Below are 22,899 nucleotides of genomic sequence, written 5' to 3'. Positions count from 1 at the left end.
ATAAGTATGTTTGACAAAGTTTAGTGTGCACTATTTATGTCAGATCTTAACAGCCTACCTCCACCCTTTGCACCGGGTGGAGATTTGTTAAAGTGGGCGCAGCTTATATGAATAATCACCACAATTCTTTCTAACTTGTTGCACTGATTCCCCTGATTCATTGTAGATTTCATCTTTTGTCAATTCGAGGGCTTAGTGTCAAACAACACTATCTACAAAAGTGCAACTTTACAGGAGAGCCAAAAATCGTTATTTTAGATTCTTGTAACTCAACAAGGGATATGTTTATTTAAAACATAATGTTAATATTTTATAATTTATTGTGTATTGTACATTTATCTTGCTTATGATGATGTTAAAATTTATAGGGATAGTTTTAAAAAAATATGAAAGCAAGGGTAACTTATGTAGTTAGCGTTAAACTTTACTGACGATTTAATAAGAAATTAGAAAAGATTGACATAACGTTGTTTGACTATCATGTAGCCATAAATGTAAAATAACGTTATCTCAAAAAAAAAAAAAAAACTTTTTTGTAGATAACGTTGTCTGACTTTAAGCACTCGAATTCAACTCAATTAGGCAAAATCTAACAAGAAATACCTCCCTCCGTATTCTATGTGAAATATTTGAAAATCTAAAGATTTACAGAAACCAATTATTAAATTAAAAGTGATATAAACATAAAATATGTTGACACACCCAACTTATTGCATATATGGGTTAATTAGCTAGTAAACATACCTATGCATATTCGGCACATGTGTGATTTCCCACTAATATTGAATGGTGGACTTATCAGTTTTCGTTATTGGCGTTATTTAGTGTTAGCCCATGTCGATAACACCGCACATCCATTTGTAAAATTATAACCTCAACCATATAATTATCATATTATTTAATTATGTACTTATGTTGTATAGTTTAGCTTTAGGAATGGTGATAACACTGATAACCAATTCACTATTCAAATCGATCATCTGTATGTCTACAACAAACCGAGAACTTGAATTATATATTACGAGTGTTCTGATAAAAAATATTATTTCTTTTGCAGACCTGAAGAAGTTTAAATTTTTAAAAATATTGAAATATGGGCTAAAAATCGGACACATAGGCTACGGTGATGATTAGGTATGGACAAGATGATTACTAATAAAATTTTAATAATACCTATTAAAAATTGTATTTAATTTTATTTTATTTGTAAGTATATCTTTTATTTAACTTGTATTATCGCAAGCAATATGCTTATTATTAGCTTTACAAATATTGCTCGTAAATATTAACCACAGTACAAAAATAACAAGTTAGTTTAATAATGGAAAATAATGATAGACAGATACAGCCGTCTAGATGACTCTGTCGCACGGCTTGTCTCGCACGCTGTGTGAGACGGGCATCAGAGATGTGTACATATCAGACAGGCGGGCGGTTAGGAATGGTCGCTTTGGCCACTCATGTCTCATTTAGCTTCTTTATCAAATTTTCCACTTTAGAGTCGTCAGAATTTGATTATCAGAATTGTCATATCTGGAAAAAGAAGACACAAAAGTTGTATATTCATTAGCCTGAGGAGGTGAGGTACCTAACCTTTAGTCCATTTTTATATCATTATTTAGATGAACAATCACAAAAAAACGTGTATACAAAATAATATAATGTCTGGTCAAAGATGGCAGGTAGAAGCAAAAACTTTATAAAGTATTAAATAACATTTATTTGAAAATAAATTTTATTGAAATCGCAACAGAATAACCATATTATTGTTATTTTACGAATAAGTTTTAATTCCACTGTCAGTGAGTGAAGGTTACATAATATTATTATACGCGGCTTGAGCGTTGGACTATCACGCCGTGGGTCTCGGGTTCGAATCCTGGGTCTGGCAAGTACACATATTGTTTTTCAATTTGTGTGTGAGTCAGGGTATGGACCTAATAGGTTGAGCAAGTGGCTGACATCCATTTCTCGTAAAAAACAAAATTTGTCAATACAAACCTCTACTCTGTGGAGGCCCATATGATCCTATTAGGATCGGACATGGTCGGAAAAAAAAAAAAAAAAATTATTGTGGAATTAGGTGCGTATTTTTCTTGCTGGCAACGCCGTTCTGTCTAAATTTTAGTGTTGCACCACATTACGTGTCGTCGCTGCAGTTGATTTTTTATCAAAAATATTTTACCCCAAAATGAGTAAAAAACAATGAATGTATCAATTGAGCAGTGATTGTGAAGAAGACTGGGTACTATTGAAACTAAGGACAAATGTGTTTGCTTAATATACAACGGTGTTGTGACAGTGATGAAATGTATCTGAGAGAGTACTGTATTGTCAGTTGAAAGTTTACAAACCAACACAATGAATCGTTTCGAATGCATAAAAATCGTATAATAATACTACGATAATAACAAATCTTTGATGGTTGTACTGCGAAAATTAAGGTCATCATTCGATAGAAATCATTGCCCAACTGAAGACTGTATTCAGAAGCTGATTAAAAATTTTGAAGAAACCGGTAGTGTTTCGGATCACCTGTTCATCGAGCCCATTCATGCGAAAGAGCTAGAAATGTCAATTCCAAGAAGATCAGTGACTTGGCCCCTCATACGGCCCTTTATGACGAATTTTGCAGAAAGACTTTCACCTACACACATGTAAGATCCAACTCACGCAATAACTAAAGCCAAAAAACCATGAGCAGCATCACAGATTCGCCGATTGAGTCTTGAAAGAGCAGGTTTTCAAGTAAATTCAGTGATGAAGCAAATTTTCATCTTAATAGGTATATTAATAAGCAAAACTGCCATATTTGGGTGCAAAAACACCCATAACAGCCGATTCAACTGAGGCTGTTACATTCTTCCAACAGTTACTGTTTTTGGTCTGAGACGTGGCGTTAATGACGTTCGCTACAGGCAAATGATTATTGACTTTTTGTGATCGAAATTAGAAGATTTCGATTTGGAAAACATGTGGTTTCAACAGAATAGGGCTACATCCAGCTCAGGAAATACTGGTTTTATTGCGAGAAAAGTTCGATGGCCGTTTAATTTCAAGACAGCAATTTCAATTGCCCATCAAGATCATGCGACTTGACACCGTTGGATTTCTTTTTGTGGGCTTATGCGAAAGGAAGTGTCTATACGAACAATCTACAAACTCTTGAAAGGCTTAACGATAGAGCCTGAAATGTGTGAAAGTCATGAAAAATTGCCGAAGGCGGATCGTGAGCTGCAAGGGCGCTATGTTGTAACTCGGGAGATTCAAAGTCAGTCGCAAATGATTTCGATTGTGACGTATTGGTTTTTGCTTTGTTGTAACTATATCTTTACCGGAATGAGTCAAATTTGTGTCGACACTATTGACCGGGTGAACTAGTATCGTTAACATCCCATACAACAAATAAGTGTGTGGGTATGCGCATTGGGTCATAGACTAATTAATTGATTCATGATAGAGTGCCTCGCGTCGATCGTTTTGAACTGTCAATAGTGAAAAGCTACGAAAAGATATAATTATTGGACTCCCGAGAATAATTATTAATATATTATTTAATATTTTGCGAATGTATTGGTAATTTCCGGTTAAACAAAGAGCTTGTGAGATATCTTTCGCAAATTCTCACACGATATATTGTTATTTTGGCACACGACTTGTTTATTTTGATATTTAGATTTGTAAAATGTATGAATATTTTCCGACGGAAAATATAGTGATTGTTGAACCTTTAATTGTCAAATTTATAAGATACATACGCACATATCGTCGAGTTCTTGCCACCCTTCCTCCTTTTTAGATTCATCATGTTTTTGATAAGGTATCTATATTAAAGCTTATGTTTTCTTCTGTTCCAGAAATGTCAAAAGACATAAATCGCTGTATAACACGGAAATTGTGAGATAAACAGAATTAAAATACCTAACTATGTTATTCACAATGTTACTACATACATTTGTAATGAATAAATACATTTAAAAGGATGTTATTGAAGAGCATTTTGTTTATTTTGCTTTATAGTGTAATAATATTTATGTGGTTTCGCATTTATGTGAGGTTATTTTGTACGTAACCATATCATCATATTATACTAAATCAATCGAATATATACGTATTATACATATACATAATTAACAAACATATTGATTTCGTTTGACGTTTCTATTTTTTTGTACCAAAGACATCGATTATCTCGGCTTCGTTTGTTTTATTTGGCAATTTTGGCAGTGTTGCCAACTCATGTTACACCTCGGGCCTCGATAGTTAGGAAATCGATCTGCAGGGAGGTAATTTGAATGATATTGTTTCATATTGCGTAATTGCAAATACCATATTCATACCAGATCTTGGGTAACATATTAAATGTAAAATAAATATGTACTTACCTATCGAATATTCTAGCTTCCTTGAGAACGTTTCCGAGATTGATATAGGCATCCAGAAAATTAGGGTCCAGTGCAACAGCTTTTTCAAAGTGATGTATCGCCAGCCATATTTCGATTTGTGAGTTAAAAACGCAACCCAAGTTACTCCAGGCTACGGCAAAATCCGGTCTTGTCTCTATTGCCTTTAGATAACATGCCTAAATAACAAAAGAAAAATATAAAGCATATGCCATAATGGTAATGAAAAATGTTGAAACATAAATACAGTATATAACTACGCATATTCTACATAAAAAAAATAATGCATATGTGAGTATAGGATAATACTTAATGGATGGAATTAATAATATGCCAGTTTTAAATAGATATGTAAATGGTGAAAAGAGTACAGTACATAGTTTGATTTGACCATCTGCTAGCATTACATAATATAATGAAATTTTGTCATATCCAGCATGCCTCCATTTAATGTTATATTACTAATAATAATAATATATTCATTGACATGTTTTCTTTTTTAAGTACATACTTAAGTTTTTTAGTCATCTTTACATGATTTAAGAATGTTTTCGACTGTCCGCCTCGATTGGCGACTAGTGAGAAATTTCATCACACCTACTGTTGAAAATTATTTGCCGTTTCACTGAAGTATGCTCTTAATGAATTTGAAAGAGCATTTAATTATTTATATCACAAATTATTGGTTCCTAGTTATTTTGATTGTCACAGTATTTAAAAAACAAATATTTGAGATTGAATGTAATTGTAATTATGCTATTGTTTAGTGAACTACTCTCCGACAACAAGAACTCGTCGATTACAGGAAGTCGCTGTAGTCTCATATAGAAAACTTCTCCGACTCCTTTTCTTCTTCGCATTAAACCAAAAGTTTACTAATAATTCTAACATCTCTCCTGATCGTTTTAGAGATATTTTTGTTATAAAAAGCATCAATTTTGGGGCGTGCCTCATTTGAAAACAGAAAAGCAAACAATTGCACAGGATGGGCTTTGTTAGTTCACAGTTTTACCACATGGACAAAAAGTTCCTGTTTGAAAATACACTAATAAGTGATAACAGTATAATATATCTGTCAACATGTAGCTTTTATATTACAGTAAAAACAAAGGATTTAATATGATTATCGAATATGAAATAATAATTTAATATAATGTGTATTATTTAAAATAGATTTTTAATAAGATGACGAGATAAATAACATTAAAATAATTAGACTGAGCTTGCAGCATGAACTTTCCAATTAATTGAACTGGCTTTAGACCCACATTATAATGGTTAAGATTTTTTTGTTAATTTTACGATATGAGTTATTTATGTTGCAGTTGTTTCAGGCTTATAAACCCATCTTTGGGACACTTTTTTTAATTTTTTTAATATCTAAGAGTAGGGCTTCCAATTAACCAGAGGGAAAATACTACCCGGTTAGTGGTTATTCTGCGAATAACTAACCGGGTAACCGGTTATAACCGTCGTATTTACATATCTACTTGCTGAATCTACTAAATCCATGTCCATGCCCTGGATCGAAACACATGAAAAAGATCATGTGACACATTATCACTCGCTCATGCGGCTACATAATATAAATAATTATAATATAATATTTTGACATTTGTTTTTGATAGCATTTGGTGGCTAAAACTTATAAATGGGTGGAACCAGTGGCGATGTGCCCCTGAGAGCGCTGGAGCGGTGAACACCCACCCACTCAATTTATGCGAAAAAAATATTTTTTTTAAATAAGTATTTCATTTATATTTGATTTATTAAAAGTGTTCTGATCTATTACCGTGGTCATTAGTTCATATACAAAAACAAATTCTAATATGTGTTTTTAACCGGCTATTTTAAAGACTTGTTCATGGGAGCGATATACCATTTCGCTCGTCTGTCGGAAAGCGCCCAGAAATCTTATATGGATTAATGCTTTTGCAATGAGAAAGAGTTGCATGCAAAACCAATATGTACATATTTTTTCTTCCTGAAACGTGTCTTCGCGAGCGACGGTTTGAGTTGCTCACGCCCGAATACCTACTTCGAATAACGTCGGGGATCTTCGGTTTTAAAACCATACAGCCCGTATCACACAACAATTATTGTTTGACAATTTTTATTCAATATTAATATAAAAATAAATTCTTTTCACAGTACGTATATTAAATTTCCGCACATGTTGACAACATTTCTCAAATTTAAGCGAAATACAATTTAAAAATAAACTTCATGTTTTTTTCAGTTTGACAACTAAATTCACAATTTTAATAAAATTAATAAAAATTCTCGAATGGTTATTGAAAAGTTTTCATATACTATATTATGTTAATCCAGTGAAAATGGGTTTATAATAAAATGAGTAGGTATAGCAAATACTTTGTATATTAAAATAATTAATAAATATAATAAAAAATCTGCATATTGATTGATTAAAATGTATTGAAAAATAAAACATATTATTTTGTTGAGCATATTATCAATATCACATCGACCAAGTAATATACTCTAATATCACAACATTTACGCTTTAAAATAATTTACGCCTTATAGCCTAGAGAAAATAAAATGCTTACAGGTTACGATCATTGGACACTAAAAAACAAACAGTACCTGTAAACTTCCAAAAAAGAAAAATTTGTAATGCCCCATCTGTAAGAATTACTAACACAGTCAAAACAATCAAAAAACATGTTGAAATACAAGATGACTGCAAAAATCCTTCCTGAAAATAAAAAAAATAATATTGAAATCTACGCCAAAAGCAGAACAGACAATTAAGAGTAAACTTGGATATCGGGTGAAAGAATACACTCAAAATAAATTTGGGTACGAGCACTTGCTAGAACAAAGCCACGGAGTCCAGCGTACTCTTCATTGTTTGTATAAATGTAATTGTTAAAGCTTACGCATAAATTGATGGTAACTGACCGCATCCATAGAAAAAAATCTTGAACTAAAACAGTGTGAAAATCATTAAATCTTGTTGTCGTATATGAAAGCCCGGAGCCCATAGCGTTTTGTTGGGGGGACAGGGAAGCAGTCTACTATACCTTTCCAACAGCAGAATGCTCGATTGGGCCCGTCCGTTGTCCAAACGATTGTATCAAAACGCAGGTAATTCCAAGATGGAGACTCTCCAAACACCTAATCTCTGATATTATAAAAATACAATGAAATTAGAAATATTCGTTCAATTATGTGTGATATAATATGAGTAATTTATAAAACAATGTGTTTAAATTGATTGATATTAATATGACTACCAATTGAAACGTGTTTAAAACACATATGATAGTGATTGTCAGCCGGGTCTGCGAAAATTCACACAACCTAACGACAAATGTACAACTTGAATGATAATAAACTAAAAAACGGTTCAACATAACCTATTTTTAAATGACACATTTTGAAAAGCCATTCTTGGAGCAACAAGGAATGAACGAATCCAGTTGTCAATAATGAACGTTGCTACCAACCATGCATTAAAGATTTTGTTTCTGTCAAACCGTTTAAAATGTGCACAGTATCGTTATAATTATAGCAGAGTATTGAGCTATTGCTGTACTATTTATTATTATGTACATTTATTGCTTTGCCAAAATGTTTTAGAAAAATAAGACGTATGTTACAACAACTCGTTTATCAAAATTATTAAGAAGAAAATTTACCGGTAGTGACACCTACAAAAGAAATTGGGTCTAACGAATAGTTTATAATATTATGCTTTCATCATAATGAGTTTCTGACAAGTTGCATTGCTACAATATGTAGAAATGAAAAAAAAAAATGATCATAAAGTTTAACATAATACAAGTCACAGTACAAATAAAGTTAATTATGTACGTGTAGGAATCTATAGGTAGGTAGATAGGTGATGCAGATGAAAGACAGTCGTGGTTGTTCGTGATGATGGAGAAGCGAGAGTTTATTTACTGTTACATCAGTACAGGGGTAAAATCGGTACAATATAATAAATACAATGACAATAGGGTGCGATGTGTTTTTCCCGGGAAGAGAATATTTAGGAAATAACTATTACAGATACTGCAGAAATTATAAATACATTGAGCTATTTACTGAGTTTGCCACTACGGGAAATGAATATTAAGAAATTCGTAATTGCGGTCAGTTATTTAATATTGCCGATCAATATGCTGACACGGCACGAGTTGTTTATCCCCATATACATATATTATAATCAAACAAGCTATCTATCACAAGTTATAATATAGTCACTCTTAGGGCTTTACACTATGCTATTTATAAGTATGCCGAAATTTTTCATATATTACAGTATAATGAATGATATGGAACTCATAAACCTACCTATCGCTCAATGATATTAACCGTTCAAATGGTGACTACCCATAGTCATTTAACTCCAGATTTATAATTGATAAAATCTGTGTATAAAGAATAATTATTATTCTAGTGGAATGCTATAATTAAATGAACAACAGTAATGAAAGAGGCCAAATCTGCAAACCTTGAAGTGAGATGTGGTTCTTGTAAAATAGTGACAAGGTAATCTTCGGATTGATTTACAAAGCGATTTATGATCTTGTCATGAATAAATGCAATAGATTAATAATTATATCATATTTACTTTTGGAATGCTGATCTGTTTTTCATCCGAAGAATTTGTTTGAAGAATCACACAATGACAGTCATTAATTAAGTTTTACGTAATATGAAAACGTAAGAATAATCATAAGAATGATAAAAATCTATGTATGGTTTTTATTATGGAATGTCGAAGAAAAGGTGATTATAATTTATAATATAAACATATCCATGGTAATTTGTTTATAGAAATAAAGTATATTTTGAAAGAAATAGAAATGAATAGAATTAGTGTTGATTTATTTAAAAATAAAGGATATGAACACAATTAATAAAAGAGTGATGTACGAAAGTGGATTAAACGAAAATAATATGAAAACAATAATATAAATTAATATCAAAAAATTGTAACAAGAAAATATCTATCGAAAATTTCAGAAAGTAGATTGGCATTGTTTTCAAATAATCATGTAACTCTCGCAATGTTATTTCCAGTGACCGAGCAAGAGAATTTGGTTTCATTCCGTTTAATCAATGCTTGTAATATTAAAAAATTATGTAAATAAATGCCCTTTACTGGCAGTGAAACTAATTTGCGAAAATTACACAATGCCTAAGTACAACAATAAAGTTCAACTTAACAATAACACAGAAGCCATTTTTTTAAAACAAATCAAAATTTTTAGTCTTGTCTCTCCTCCTGTTCATTAAAAAAAAAAAAAATGATGAGACGTTCCTTCTCCTCGCAGTGTCTTGTGGATTATGAGGCGTTGGGGTATTTAGTGGTGAGGAGGCATAAAAAAACAGGAAAGATTTTTTAAATTCGATACGGAAATGATAAAACTTATAAAACAAGAATCTCTAGAGTCAATCATCAAAACTTTCAGTTCATATCCTGTAACATGTTAAGGTAAAGGATGGCCGAGTGGCTTAAGCATCGGCTTATAACATCGTGGGTCATACAAAACAGAATTAACTGAAAATGAATTGCGATGAAACTTTTGTCGGTTGTTGTGCGCACACCTCCAAAGGTTTCTAAATTAGTACAACCAACTTCTTCTTCTATTTGTATGCATTCCTATACCATTAATCCGATTGCAATGTAACTTTGGTGAGTCGTGCGCACGCCCTTAGAGGTATAAATATTTTAAAGAACATCAATTTTTATAAAAATATAAATGTGTAGATATAACTTGAAATCATTTTTATTTATATTTTTTAATGATATTTTTAAAATAAGTACCTATATATAAAAAATATTAAAACTATGAATTAGTCAGAAATCTTTTTATTTTATTATTATTAAAGAATATAATATTTGGATGTTTGTATGTACCGTCCTGGTGTCGGTTTTTCTTTAGACAAATTCACACATGTAGTCGGATTTCAACAAAATTTGGAGGGTGGACGGAGGCTGACGAGCCGGTGTGCGTTATCATTGTCTCGAATTTCAGATTTAACCCGTTGCACCCCGGGGACAGTTTTACGGTTTTTGCGGAAAAAGGCCGCCGCGTACAGGTCCTTGAAACGCGGCAGTTAATGCTGCAAACCCCATTTTCATAGAAAATGTCGCTAGAATGTGTATATTTAAAAAATATTGGCGTTTATTTCAGCTCGATCGGGGGTCAAATGGCAAAGTTAGATGCAAATAATTGTGTTATTAGAATCGCTAATCGGTAGGGAGACAATTGAGACAGCGCGGCGCGGGCAACGAATGCTGCCAAATTTTCTAATGAATCCAATTCAAAAAGACTCAGCGAGACTCACCCTATGTGCAATTTTCAGCTCTGACAGATTGTATATAGACAATCTGATGATTTGGCGTAAACATTTCTATCGCGATTCCGTATTTTTTAAATTCAATCCTTTGCAGTATACAAATTAAATTTAGAATTTTTAATTTTCAAATATTAAGCCATTCCACTCCTGCAGCCCGATTCAGTAACTAACGACTCGTGTGGGACATCATAGTTATTCGCCAACGTGACATATGTTATCGAAATATGGTATGTTGTAACTTTATCACTACCTGAATTAGTCATAATCCGCGTCGACATTATTGCCCATACCAAAGGGCACTCGTGACTAGAGTCGCCCATACGCCTTGAGTCGGTGGGCATGCGCGTTGATGCCTCGCGCCGATAACATAGTTATGTTTTGAGCTGTCAAAAATGAAAGGCTAGGCTGCGAAAAGATACTATTTTATTATTGGGCTCGCGAGAATAATTACATATTATTATTTTATATTTCGCCAAAGCATTGCTATATATTTGTATCATTCACCCAATTATTGTAAAAGATGTCAATCCCAGAAATAGTTACTTTTGCTGCACTTTTAGGATCACATAATCATCTGCGAAACAGATTTTTTAATTTCCGGTTAAACCAAGAGCTTGTGAGATATCTTTCACAAACTCTGACGCAATATAGGTATAGTATTGTATATTTTGTCGTAAGTTTAATGTTCCTACCTACAAGCGTGAAGAGTTTCCAATGCGAAAATATAAATATGGTTGTACAGCTTAAAATTAATCAAAGACGTAGAAGATGACAATTTGACCCATCATGACGTTTATAATATTATATCCATGGAGAATTAAAAAGTCGTAGGTAGGTATAATGTTGAGACGGATATAACCTTACCTGATTTCAATTAAGATCACTTAACTGAAACTTCTCCTTTCTTTTGCTCGACGAACGATGTAAATTCGTGTACCTATTTCCTGATTTACATGTGTATTTTGATATTTCGTTTCATATGTGACAGTGACCTTGAAAATCAAAACGTCAAAATGAATGAGTATCGCTCACGGAAAGAACACGGAAATTACGCTATACCAATTAACAATAAAGATGCCAAATTATATTATTCGCGATGTTACTAGTTATCTTGAGTTCAATTATGTTAATATTTTATAATGAATAAATACCTACATAAAAATATATGTTATTGAAGGCACTGTGTTTATTTTATATTTATACGATATTGTATGGTTTCGCATTTATGGGAGGTTATTTTCTACGTAAATAACTATATCATATTATACTAAATTAATTGAATATTTAGGTATTATACACAAACATACCCAACAAATATAATAATTTCGTTTGACATTTCATCTCGTACCATAGACATAAATTTTCTCGGTGTTGCCAACTGGTTACTCGCGAGTTAAAAGAGTCCTTAGCGAGTGGCTACCAGAATAGGTATTATGGTATACGACATGAAATGGGCGATAATAACTTGTCATGTCGCACAATTCTCGCACACACGAGTCGATAGTTACAAAATCGGGCTGCTGGGCAGCGGCGGGTGATACTGCTAGTTATTGTATAAATGCAACATGCGTAGCACAACTCTGCATAGCATCGCACTTTTTTTACCTGAGGAAGCATTTCTTAAAATCAATATGATATTGATTATATTTTAGCATAATGTCACGTTTAAGTGTTTCACTATGATTCCACAAACATGATAATCTACCCTCAATATCTGCCAATAGCAGTCTTGTGTATAGAATAGATGCGCAGGGCCAGTATATGTAATGTATGTCATTTTCTATGGCCGGTTTTGTAGGGCGCTTGTGGCATATATCCGGTCAAGAAGAAATGAAATCGGCAAACCAGTCCACAATATCAGCATAATTACCTATATAATAATAAAATGTCAATACTTAATGTAATAGTGTGTATGTAGATGTGTTATTTTTGTCAATTTGGTATACAAACTATCCCGGATTGGTAACAATATTGTGTTCTCATATTTCATTTTTAAAATCTGAAATTATGAATGAAAATTTATTGACTATGCAGTGTTTTTCTCTAATAATTGGTAGGAATAGTGAAAATTGTTTTTTAGGAATGGGAGATTAAAAAGACTGGTTTAACTGTACCATAATGAAAGTATGTACAGTTGTTTCCTATGCTCAAATTTAAGAATAGCACACAAGAATATTATTTTCTGAGATGGTCGGACACTCAGGTGGTAAAATTTCCGAAACGTGCATTCCTAAATTAATGTTTAGACAGGTGCAGGAAACAACTGTAAAAATATCAATGAATGGACAATAACAAATTATTACAAGACAGCAAAACCTGAAAATCAAACATAAAATTAATCAAAGATAAATCTATGACATTACGCATGAGCATTTTACATATCACATACTGATGACTATAGGGCCATATTTGTCAATTATTCATTTTTCGTTTTTTTACACAATAATATGAAATTTTTAAATGCCTTTTGATAGCCAAATAACCAAACCTCTATGGTTAAAAAAATAGTTGGGCCTATATCTAGAGAATATACAATTATAAGTATTGCAACATCTATTTACAGTTATAAGGTCGGGCCACATCTGCAACTAGCATGACTAGTTGAGATTGAACCAAATTTAAAGAAATGCCTGTATGATAAACGTTTTCAAAAAATTATAAAGATTTATTAAGTCACATTTTAACATCAAATGGCGGTTTCTACAAATTTGCAGTTGGGGCCCTATAGTTGTCAATATGCCATATGTATGTGTCTATTTTTACAGATTTCCTTTTTGTATTTGTGAAAAAAAGAGAAAAATATCATTTCCTTTCGAAACAGCACAGCACTGGGCATATTACACTTATTCAAAATCATGTAAAGTATAGAAATTAATTATGAAAAATGAGTTTTATTTAGAAATGCTGACGTCATTCTACAACAATAAACATAATATGTATGTGTATGACATAAATAATTATAAATGTCAGGATTGAATTGAATTCTCTTCTACTCCATACTGACTTAAACTATTTGGTGTATTTTCAATGTATTGTAACTTTTGGAAGTTAATATTATTAAGTTTCTATATGTACCTACTTGCTCTACATTCACTATAAAAAAATATATTATATTCACTAAAACGCCCATTCTCAACAGCTGTGTCGTTGAAGGTTGCTAGGTGTGTCATATGGAACGTGTTTGACCGTATTATTTTGCTCGAAATTTTTAGAATTGGTTTGATTTTGTATTTGGTTTTTTTACACTGAGTATACACTGTGACAAACCAAAAACAAAAATACAATATTGTTTGATACTCTAAGCCATGGGTGGCTAACCGCGGCCAATGGGCAGCATCCTGCCCGTTGGATGTCAACTTGTGGCCCGTGGAGCAGTGAGAAAATAAAAATAATATCAAATGCTGCCGCTAGATGTGCTAATTTCGCAAACTAAGATTCGATATTGGCTCACTCGAATTTGAATTCGCATGCAAACAGGCACATACTCCCAAATGGAATATTGTGAAATATGTTGCGATGAACAGTTAAAGGAGAAATTCCATCAGGTTGGTTTGGAAGAGTTTTACATACATGCTCTAATAATGACCTCGCTATTTGGAAACACTCTGAACTGCTTTTTAGTCGGATGAAGCATATCAAATCCCGAGTGAGAACATGAATCACTGATGTGCATTTGGATAACTGTTTGCGTGTAGGAACAACCTCATCCGATATCGATATTGATGCACTTAGTTCTGCCGCACAAAATCAAACTTCTCACTAACATTTATTATTTTTATATTATTTTGTTTATTTTTTATTATTTAAAAAAAAATCTAATAAATATGTTTGATTCTCATCTTTGTTTTATTTTATTTAATAAGTATATTTTATAATATAAATATTTATTTTTTGTTTTGTGTAATAAAAAAATCAGTTGTGCGGCCCGGTAGAAAATCTAATTTTTAGAATCTGGCCCGGCTGCTGAAAAGGTTGGCCACCCATGCTCTAAGCCATGGTTTCTTAACCGGTGGTCCGCGAAAATTTTTGGTGGGCTGCAAAAATTTTCTGCAGTTCAAAAATAGTTTCCTGGAAACCGAACATTTGAAGTGGGGTTGTAATATATTTCGACAATTGTTGTTTCAAAAATAGTGTAAATATAAATATTTATTATTTTATTCCAATGTTGATGGTCCGCAAAACATTTTTTGATTTTTTTGTGGTCCGCGGATGTAAAAAGGTTAAAAAACATTGCTCTAAGCCAGTGTTTCGCAACCGGTGTGCCGCGGAGCATTGTTAAAAAAAACACAAATAATTTTGTATATTATACAATACTTACTTAATAGCCAAATTTGCGTACATGGCTGGTAATACATCTGAGCACCTGCATGAACTTAATAAAACAATGCAAGGTCAGAATGAACAAATTGACGTGATCTGATAAATTAGAAGGAGCTAAGACAAGGATCTCTACCAGACCACCAATGAAAACAAGCAATTAATTTTGGATCCATCTCAAAAACATTTAAATTTGCTTCAAAAGAAATTTCATCATTACTTTCATACAATCAATATGACTGGATTCGAAACCATTTTGCAACCAATGCCGAAAATTCTATAAAAGCGCTTATGCTATTTTCTGGATATCGGTTAATGAAGAATATCCTCCTATTTCTGACAAACTAAGTAAGTAAGGCTAAAGACTTTTACGTTTATTGAAACAAGCTCAGGTATCATAATAATTAGTCATTTTATTGATATACAAATACATGGGAAAATGTACATTTGGTTCTTCGTCATGCGTTATGTATATATAATTTTTTATCAAATAAGTAGGTAGGAATGCAATTTTGGTACTCTGGGGGCTCTAGCCTGGAGGCCCAAGCTCAGGGGGGCGACGTGGCAGGTCAAGCAAATAAGTGAGATAAACACAAATTACAAATTTGCTCTAAGAGCAAAAAAAAGTTTGTTTTACTTTGCTGGCATTAATATTTTAATACATACGATTGTGGGATACAATTTATTATTTTTGTATCAATACTTGACAAATAATTAGGTGTTGTTAAGCCGACAACTAACCATTATTCACGCGGATGTATTAATAAATACAAAAAATCCATCAATCAAAGTCCAAATTACCGCCATCCAGGAAACCCGTTGGCCGGATAGCGGAGAACTTATAGTCGGACAGCATGTTATCTACTATAGCGGAAACACAGAAGGGAAACATGTTTTCGGAACAGGTTTTGTGGTCGCCAGAGAAGTAGCAGATGCTATACTTTCTTTTGAACCCGTAAACGAGCGCATATGTGTGCTCAGAATCAAAGGAAGATGGTTTAATATATCACTTGTGAATGTACATGCCCCGACAGAGACTTCAGAAGAGGCCGAAAAGGATAATTTCTATGATCTCCTTGAAGCGACTTTTGACAGGCTACCGGGACATGATATCAAATGTGTGCTAGGAGACTTCAATGCGAAAATAGGGAAGGAAGCTGTATTCAGACCATTTATTGGAAAAGAGAGCCTACATGATCATTCTAACGAAAATGGTAAAAAAGTGGCTCTCTTCTGCAGCGCCAAAAACTTAATCGCCCGAAGTACCACTTTTCCTCGTAAAAATATACATAAAGTGACTTGGAATTCAAGGGACAGGAAGACTTTTAACCAGATTGACCATTTTCTAATTGATAGACGACACCATAAAGCTATTGAAAACATTCGAAGCTACAGAGGCGCTGACTGTGATACGGACCACAACTTATCGATAGCAACCTTTAGGGAAAAACTTAAAAAGACAGCGCACGCAAATGCGAAGACGAGAGTGAAGTACCATATAGAAAAGCTGACAACTCCAAACGGAAGAGATAGCTACAGAAAAGAGTTACAAAACCAAATCGGAATACTCACCGAAGGAGAAGCCTGGAGTATCGATGAGAGGTGGAAGAGACTAAAAGAAGGAATGGTAAAAGCTGCTGAAGTCTCGATAGGACTGGCACCCAAGAAAGTAAAGTGCCCTTGGTACGACGACACTTGCCGACAAATGGTGGAGGAGAGAAGAGCAGAAAGAGCGCTCTATCTGCAAAATACGCAGAGCGAAGAAGCACAAAAACGATATAGCGAGACGTGCAAAAATGTCCGAAAGCATCTGAGAAAGTGCAAACGAAGCTTCATCAAAAGTAATTTTGAGCAGATGGAAGAAGAAGCAAAACGAAATAAAACTCGATCATTCTTCTCGAAAGTGAGCTTTGAAAAAAGAGGCTTTCAACCTAGCACGCTACAAATCAAAGATCAACAGGGTCAGATAGTGGCAAACAAAGAGCAAGTGCTAAACATATGGAAGTCCCATTTTGAAAACTTACTTCAACGCTCTGTACCAGATGAACCTTTGGAATCGCCAGAAATCGCGACAGCAGAACCTCTTATACCGCCACCAAATAAGGCAGAGTTGATGGGAGCACTGAGTTATTTAAAGAATAACAAATCGGCAGGAAACGATAATATTCCATCGGAGCTTCTCAAGCATGGAGGAGAAACCTTTCTTAGTGCCATGCTTGAGCTACTGCAACAAATATGGGAGGAAGAAAAGATCCCTGAAGAATGGAAAGAATCACTGGTCTGTCCTATCTTCAAGAAAGGGGACAAACTCAACTGTGCAAACTACCGTGGCATCTCTCTTCTTCCTACTGCATACAAAGTTCTGTCGAACATTATTCTCGAAAGAATTCTACCATATGCCGAAAACATTCTTGGTGACTACCAATGCGGCTTTAGACGAAACCGCAGTACTACCGATCAAATCTTTACACTGCGCCAAATCTTTGAAAAGAAATGGGAATACGCCCAAGATGTACACTGTCTCTTTGTAGATTTTAAAACCGCATATGACTCTATTGATAGAGAAGCTCTCTGGAATATATTGAAAGAATTTGAAATACCGTCAAAACTTATAAATATAATAAAAGTATGCATGGACGGATCCAGAAGTAGAATTCATATGCAAGGTAGTATATCAGAATCTTTTGAGGTGACAGCAGGACTAAAACAAGGCGACTCCTTATCACCCATGCTGTTCAACTTAGCTTTAGAGAAAGCCGTTAGAGAAGCTCTGAAAGCAGAAGGTGGAGTTACCCTGAATGGGTCCCATAAAATATTGGGCTACGCAGATGATTTGGTGGTGCTCGGAGAATCTGAAGAAGAAGTCAGAGATATTTTCACTCCTCTGGAGGACACAGCGAAAAGGTTGAACCTACGAGTAAATGTGGGAAAGACCAGGTATTTGAAAATGACAAGAGGCATTGAACCCTCTGGAAACATTGGAATAAGAAACTCCTCGTTCGAGAGAACCTCTCTCTTCAAGTACTTGGGCTCCAACATTACCTCTAAAAATGAAATGTCCCTAGAGCTCTCTGACCGACTGAGAAGTGGAAATGCAGCGTACTTCGCGCTGAGTCGTCTGTTCAGGTCCAAAATGCTGTCCATCAAAACGAAATTCCGGGTGTATAACGTGGTCATCAAGCCAATCGTCATGTATGGATGTGAAACGTGGGGTTTAACAGAAAAACAAGAAAAGGCGCTCCAAGTGTTTGAAAACAGAATCCTCCGGAGAATACTTGGACCCGTCAATGAGAACCACCGGTGGCGCATCCGCACAAACGCTGAGCTCTTCGACCGATACCAACCTAGAATCACTAATATTCTGAGGTCAAGAAGGCTCAGATGGGCGGGCCACGTTGTACGATCTGAAAGATCTAGAACTCTCTATAGGATTTACAAAGGCACACCAGCTGGCACTCGACCTCTTGGCCGCCCTCGACGGAGATGGGCGGACAACATTCAAAGGGATGCGGAAAGGCTGGGGATAGTCAACTGGGAAGAGAGAGCGCTGGACAGAGATGCCTGGAGAAACGTTGTGCAGTCGGCCATGGACCTGAACGGCCCCTAGCGCCAGTTTAATAATAATATATAATTGGGGAATGAAACAAATCTGTTTCATACATAAAATAAATACAACATATTATTGACATGTACCTTGGCTTCATCTAGTCTTCCCAGAGCTTTCAGTAAGTTCCCTAGGTCGCTACGCACACAGTACAGTTCCTGAAAATAAAATAATATTATCAGTAACGTTTTTAACGTCACACTTAAAAATCAGATAATGTGAAGATAAGATATATATTTATCGTTGATTTTTTACCCATGCACGTTGAAGAAAACCTTGAGAAGCACCCCTGCGCATCTATTTTATACACAAGACTGCTTTCGGCCATTATCGAGGGTAGATTATCATATTATGTTGTATTGAGGTATTATAGTTGTTACAATAAGTTAGCCGTTAAACAGTCAAAACTGCTCGTTCACTCAAAAATTTAGCACAGCCAAGAGAGATGTTAAAACAGCACTTATTGTAAAAATTATAATACTTCAATACAAAATATGAAAAACTACCCTCGATAACGGCCGATAGCAGTCTTGTGTATAGATGCGCTGGTCGAATATACGAACAGTGAAAAGTTTGGAAGGCATTCATTATGTTGCATAGATAAATAGCACTTAGACGCCAAAATGCAACTTGGTTCAAGCATCAGCTGGATTCACTATTACGGATTTGTAAATACCAAATTGAACACTTACAGGGTTATATTGCAATGCGGTGATGTACGCTTGGACAGCTTGTTCCATGTCACCAGCGGCTACCAGGGCTGCAGCAAGGTTAATGTAGCCGTCGATAAAGTCAGGCTTTAACCGTACGGCATGTCGGTAGTTTTCCAAGGCTTCTTGTAACTGACCGCGTTCTTTGAAAACATTTCCTAGATTGCTGAAACCACAAACAAAAATTAAATCTTATAGGAGAGCATCTGCATTGGAAAGATAAATATAGTTGCTTAATCTCTAAAAGTTGTATGTCGAACTGGACTAGACATCGTCTTGCTTACGTGTACGTCCATGTCTAGTTGGACTTGACATATGAAAATGATGAATGTCTATCTATTACCTCTGGAACCTCTTCCAATGGTTAACTCCGTTTAGACATTTTTGTGGGTTACGCCACTTCTGCTCTGACCGCCTCAATTATACTTATTAATTATAGAAAACTTATCCCCTAAAAATGTCAAAAAGGAGTGGATGTGATATTTCAAATACGATCATTAAGAAATCCTGCGATAAATTTAAATTGGAATGGCTCTCTGAAATCATCGAAACAGAAATGCGATCTTCAATGCATTCGCAAAAAGTAAGAATTGGTGATATATTTGTTTATTCGGAAACAGATGATTGTGTCAAACACATCATACGCTCTGCAGCAAATATGCAAGGAGAATTCACGTTTGGAAAGAAGTGTATTGAATGGAGGTTGTATCTTTTAAAAAGGAATTTGAGTCAAAAAGCACACTGGGATCCTGTTAAGAAATTGAAAAATTTGAAGACTTGGACTTTTGAAAGTAATAACTGTAAACACGTAGTTAAAAATTAATAAGAAAAATATTTGTTGCAACAAACACCCCATTCGTCAGGGTGAAAAGAAACACATTTTTTATAAATGTTTATTTTGCATAAGTGTTTATATTGAACAAAAACAACCCAACATACAAATATATAGAAAAAAACGTTCTGCAAGTTTAGTAGGTATTTAATATATTTTATTAACGAATGATTTTTTCTCTATTTCCTATTTTTTATGTATTTCAAAAATTATCGTTAGTGTTATTATTATATAAAATCACTGAAATTAATAATTACCTTAAAAATATGTTTTAATGAAAAATTTACCGCACCGGGTGACACCAACCCTGGTTATACCACTTGCTCAGATGCGTTGATGATCCACACACACAATATAAAAATTAGACGGAATGTTGTATACAACATATTAGTCCGAATATAACATGACTATATTTGAGATGACAGTTGAAAGGTGAATATTAACTTTGGAAATGTTTTCTGATGCTTGCAAATTGTTAATTTTTTTCAAGTTTATATCATAACTTCTTCAAATGGCTTTATTTATCGGAACTTTGTTTTATCCCTTTTTTCTACATGTTATTATTCAGTAGCAGAATATAAGACAAGGAAGTGTCAATATATAAGAAGAGAAAATTGGTTGACATTGGTAGAGGGTGGACAGAGGAACAGCAGCTGGAATCATTTCATTATCAATTAGTTCCAGAAAAGGTTCCCTTAGACTTAAAATAGCTGTCCTGAAATAATAAATAGTAATGGAGGCAATATTTTCTCAGCAGTTTTTTGATAAGAATTGGAAATATGGCAGTTATATTCTCACATTCAATATTTCTAGATATCTCACATAGAGTTATCAACCAGTGTTCTAAGCATAATTATTTTTAATTCTAGGCAATACCTATATGCTTCAGCAAGGAGAGGATTTTGTTTGATGGCAAGCGTCGAAAAGTGTGCAGATTTGTCTAGGCGGCGGCATTGGAAATGTATTGAGGACAGTAAAAGTAGCACTCCTGTATTTGCATTCTCCTGCCTCCAAAGCTGCATACAATGATGTTCAGCACTGTCATAATCACCGGATTGATATTCTCGGTGAGCCAACTCCAATAAGCCTGTAAAAAAGGATTATAACATTTCATGTTTATCAATCATAACTGTGACACATATGCATGAATGCATCAAGCATAAAACAAACCCAGTAACTAACCAGTTCTATAAACTGTTGTGTGCAAGATATTCTTATTTAATGAATATATCTACTACATGACCCCCACAAATGGGGGGGGGGGGGACTGAAAGGGCTCAAGCCTGGGGACCCGGCCATAGGCGGCTAGGTATGGCGGGTTGACCAGATATGTGAGATAAACACACATCACAAAATTGCACTTAATAGTAAAAAAATCGTAAAAATAACGAGCTAATCAAAGTACAAAAATAATATTAAAATAGATTAAACATAATACATATTTAGTTTTTCAGAAAATTTTCGGTTACAGTGCCACAGATGACCGCATGACCATTTATAATTATTTTTTGGAGGAAACAGTTTATCCCATGCAGACAATAATTATATTAAATATTATAACTTTTTCTGTCAGCGAAGATGCTTTTCGATCCAATAATTGTTAATTTAAAGCTTGACATTTTCATACATTTTGATGTATCATTATCACACACTAAGGTTAGATTATGTTTGATTAAGTTGGGTTAGATTAGGTTAGGTTGGGTTTGGTCTAAAAAGAAAGTTATAAAAAATGATGCGGTCATCTGCAGCACCATTACCAAATTTTCAATAAAGCAAGTAAACCTGAATAAATTCGCTGTACGTTACTCGTTGAAACTGTGCATGTATAAATACCTATACTTTAAATTGCATACATATTGTTATTTACTAATGATTTACCCTTTAGCATTCATTTAATATTTGAATTATAAAATTTAAGTCGATAGTGGCATGTGGTCAAAACTCACCGAATTTTGAGTTCTACTGACGAACATCAATTGATTTGAGGGATGGATGCATTTTGCAAGCATTCATTAACCCAAATTAATAATCCAGCAGGCAGCCGGATAGAATGGGACACCATCGACATCGTAAAATACACAAAACATTGCCTAATGTTTCAATAAACAGTAAGTTTCGCTATGATGAATACAGCTTTTACGAATGATGGGCACTGATAGTGATAACATGCTCTACAATACCTCGATTTAAAAATAATCGTATGTACTTACTCATACATGACAGCTGAGTTATTTCTGCCATATTTTGTATTCACATTAAAAATCAAGTCATTAAAGATATTTTCCCGTCATTTTCCAATACATAAAACAAAATAAAGTTATTACAACAAACGAGACTAAAAATAGTTTCTTTTATTGCATTTCTTGTATGGAAAAAGCTTTTTGATTTACACTTCAACAGTTTACACGACTCACGCGATGTCATTGAAAATACATGCCCATAGACGAATGCATAGACTAATATTAGACCAGTGTTGTAATATTTCCAAAGTGGAACTATAGTACCGAGCCTTCAAAATTATAGTATTTCGGAATAATATATAGAGCACGCGTTGAATGACCAATACTTTTCTACATTTTCAAATATATTTAACATCATTGAATAACATTATATTATTTTGAAAGCCCGATTAATATCTATTACACCGTAATTAATTCCTGTTTATGTATACCTTATGTTCACGTAACCACAAAA

The 22,899-nt window shown here is 34.0% G+C and overlaps 2 protein-coding genes across 6 annotated transcripts in view; one reads left to right on the top strand and one right to left on the bottom strand.

The window, feature by feature from the left end:
- The window catches only part of LOC147079853 (uncharacterized), a 31,376-nt gene extending 27,348 nt beyond the window's left edge, over nt 1-4,028 (top strand). For 2 of the 4 annotated variants that reach the window (XM_085945027.1, XM_085945025.1), the window contains 2 exons: nt 1,058-1,134; nt 3,858-3,997. In XM_085945027.1, coding sequence (XP_085801153.1) covers nt 1,058-1,134 — 77 coding nt within the window. In that variant the 3' untranslated portion in view covers nt 3,858-3,997. Of the gene's footprint in view, nt 1-1,057; nt 1,135-3,857 lie in introns of all 4 variants that reach the window. The other 2 variants (XM_085945038.1, XM_085945026.1) reach the window with 2 other exon arrangements.
- LOC147079852 (uncharacterized) lies at nt 1,184-22,630 on the bottom strand. 2 transcript variants are annotated; one of them, XR_015070429.1, is made up of 7 exons: nt 22,416-22,630; nt 21,082-21,292; nt 19,356-19,539; nt 18,753-18,821; nt 7,451-7,551; nt 4,386-4,582; nt 1,184-1,533 (listed from the first exon to the last, which is right to left on the bottom strand). XR_015070429.1 is itself a non-coding variant. In XM_085945053.1 (6 exons), the coding sequence occupies exons 1-6, from the start codon at nt 22,444-22,446 to the stop codon at nt 1,482-1,484; spliced, it is 744 nt and encodes a 247-aa protein (XP_085801179.1). In that variant the 5' UTR covers nt 22,447-22,630; the 3' UTR covers nt 1,184-1,481. The 2 variants fall into 2 exon arrangements, 1 of the variants encoding a protein (XP_085801179.1); XM_085945053.1 differs by lacking the exon at nt 7,451-7,551.
- Between the last annotated feature and the right edge of the window lie 269 nt (nt 22,631-22,899).

This window comes from Rhyacophila brunnea, unplaced genomic scaffold (genome assembly GCF_057557595.1).
Source record: "Rhyacophila brunnea isolate RB1 unplaced genomic scaffold, BYU_Rbru_1.0 scaffold_1, whole genome shotgun sequence".
NCBI classification, from domain to species: Eukaryota; Metazoa; Arthropoda; class Insecta; order Trichoptera; family Rhyacophilidae; genus Rhyacophila; species Rhyacophila brunnea.
The sequence above is the reverse complement of the archived record's forward strand: the minus strand, read 5'-3'. Positions and strand labels throughout refer to the sequence as shown.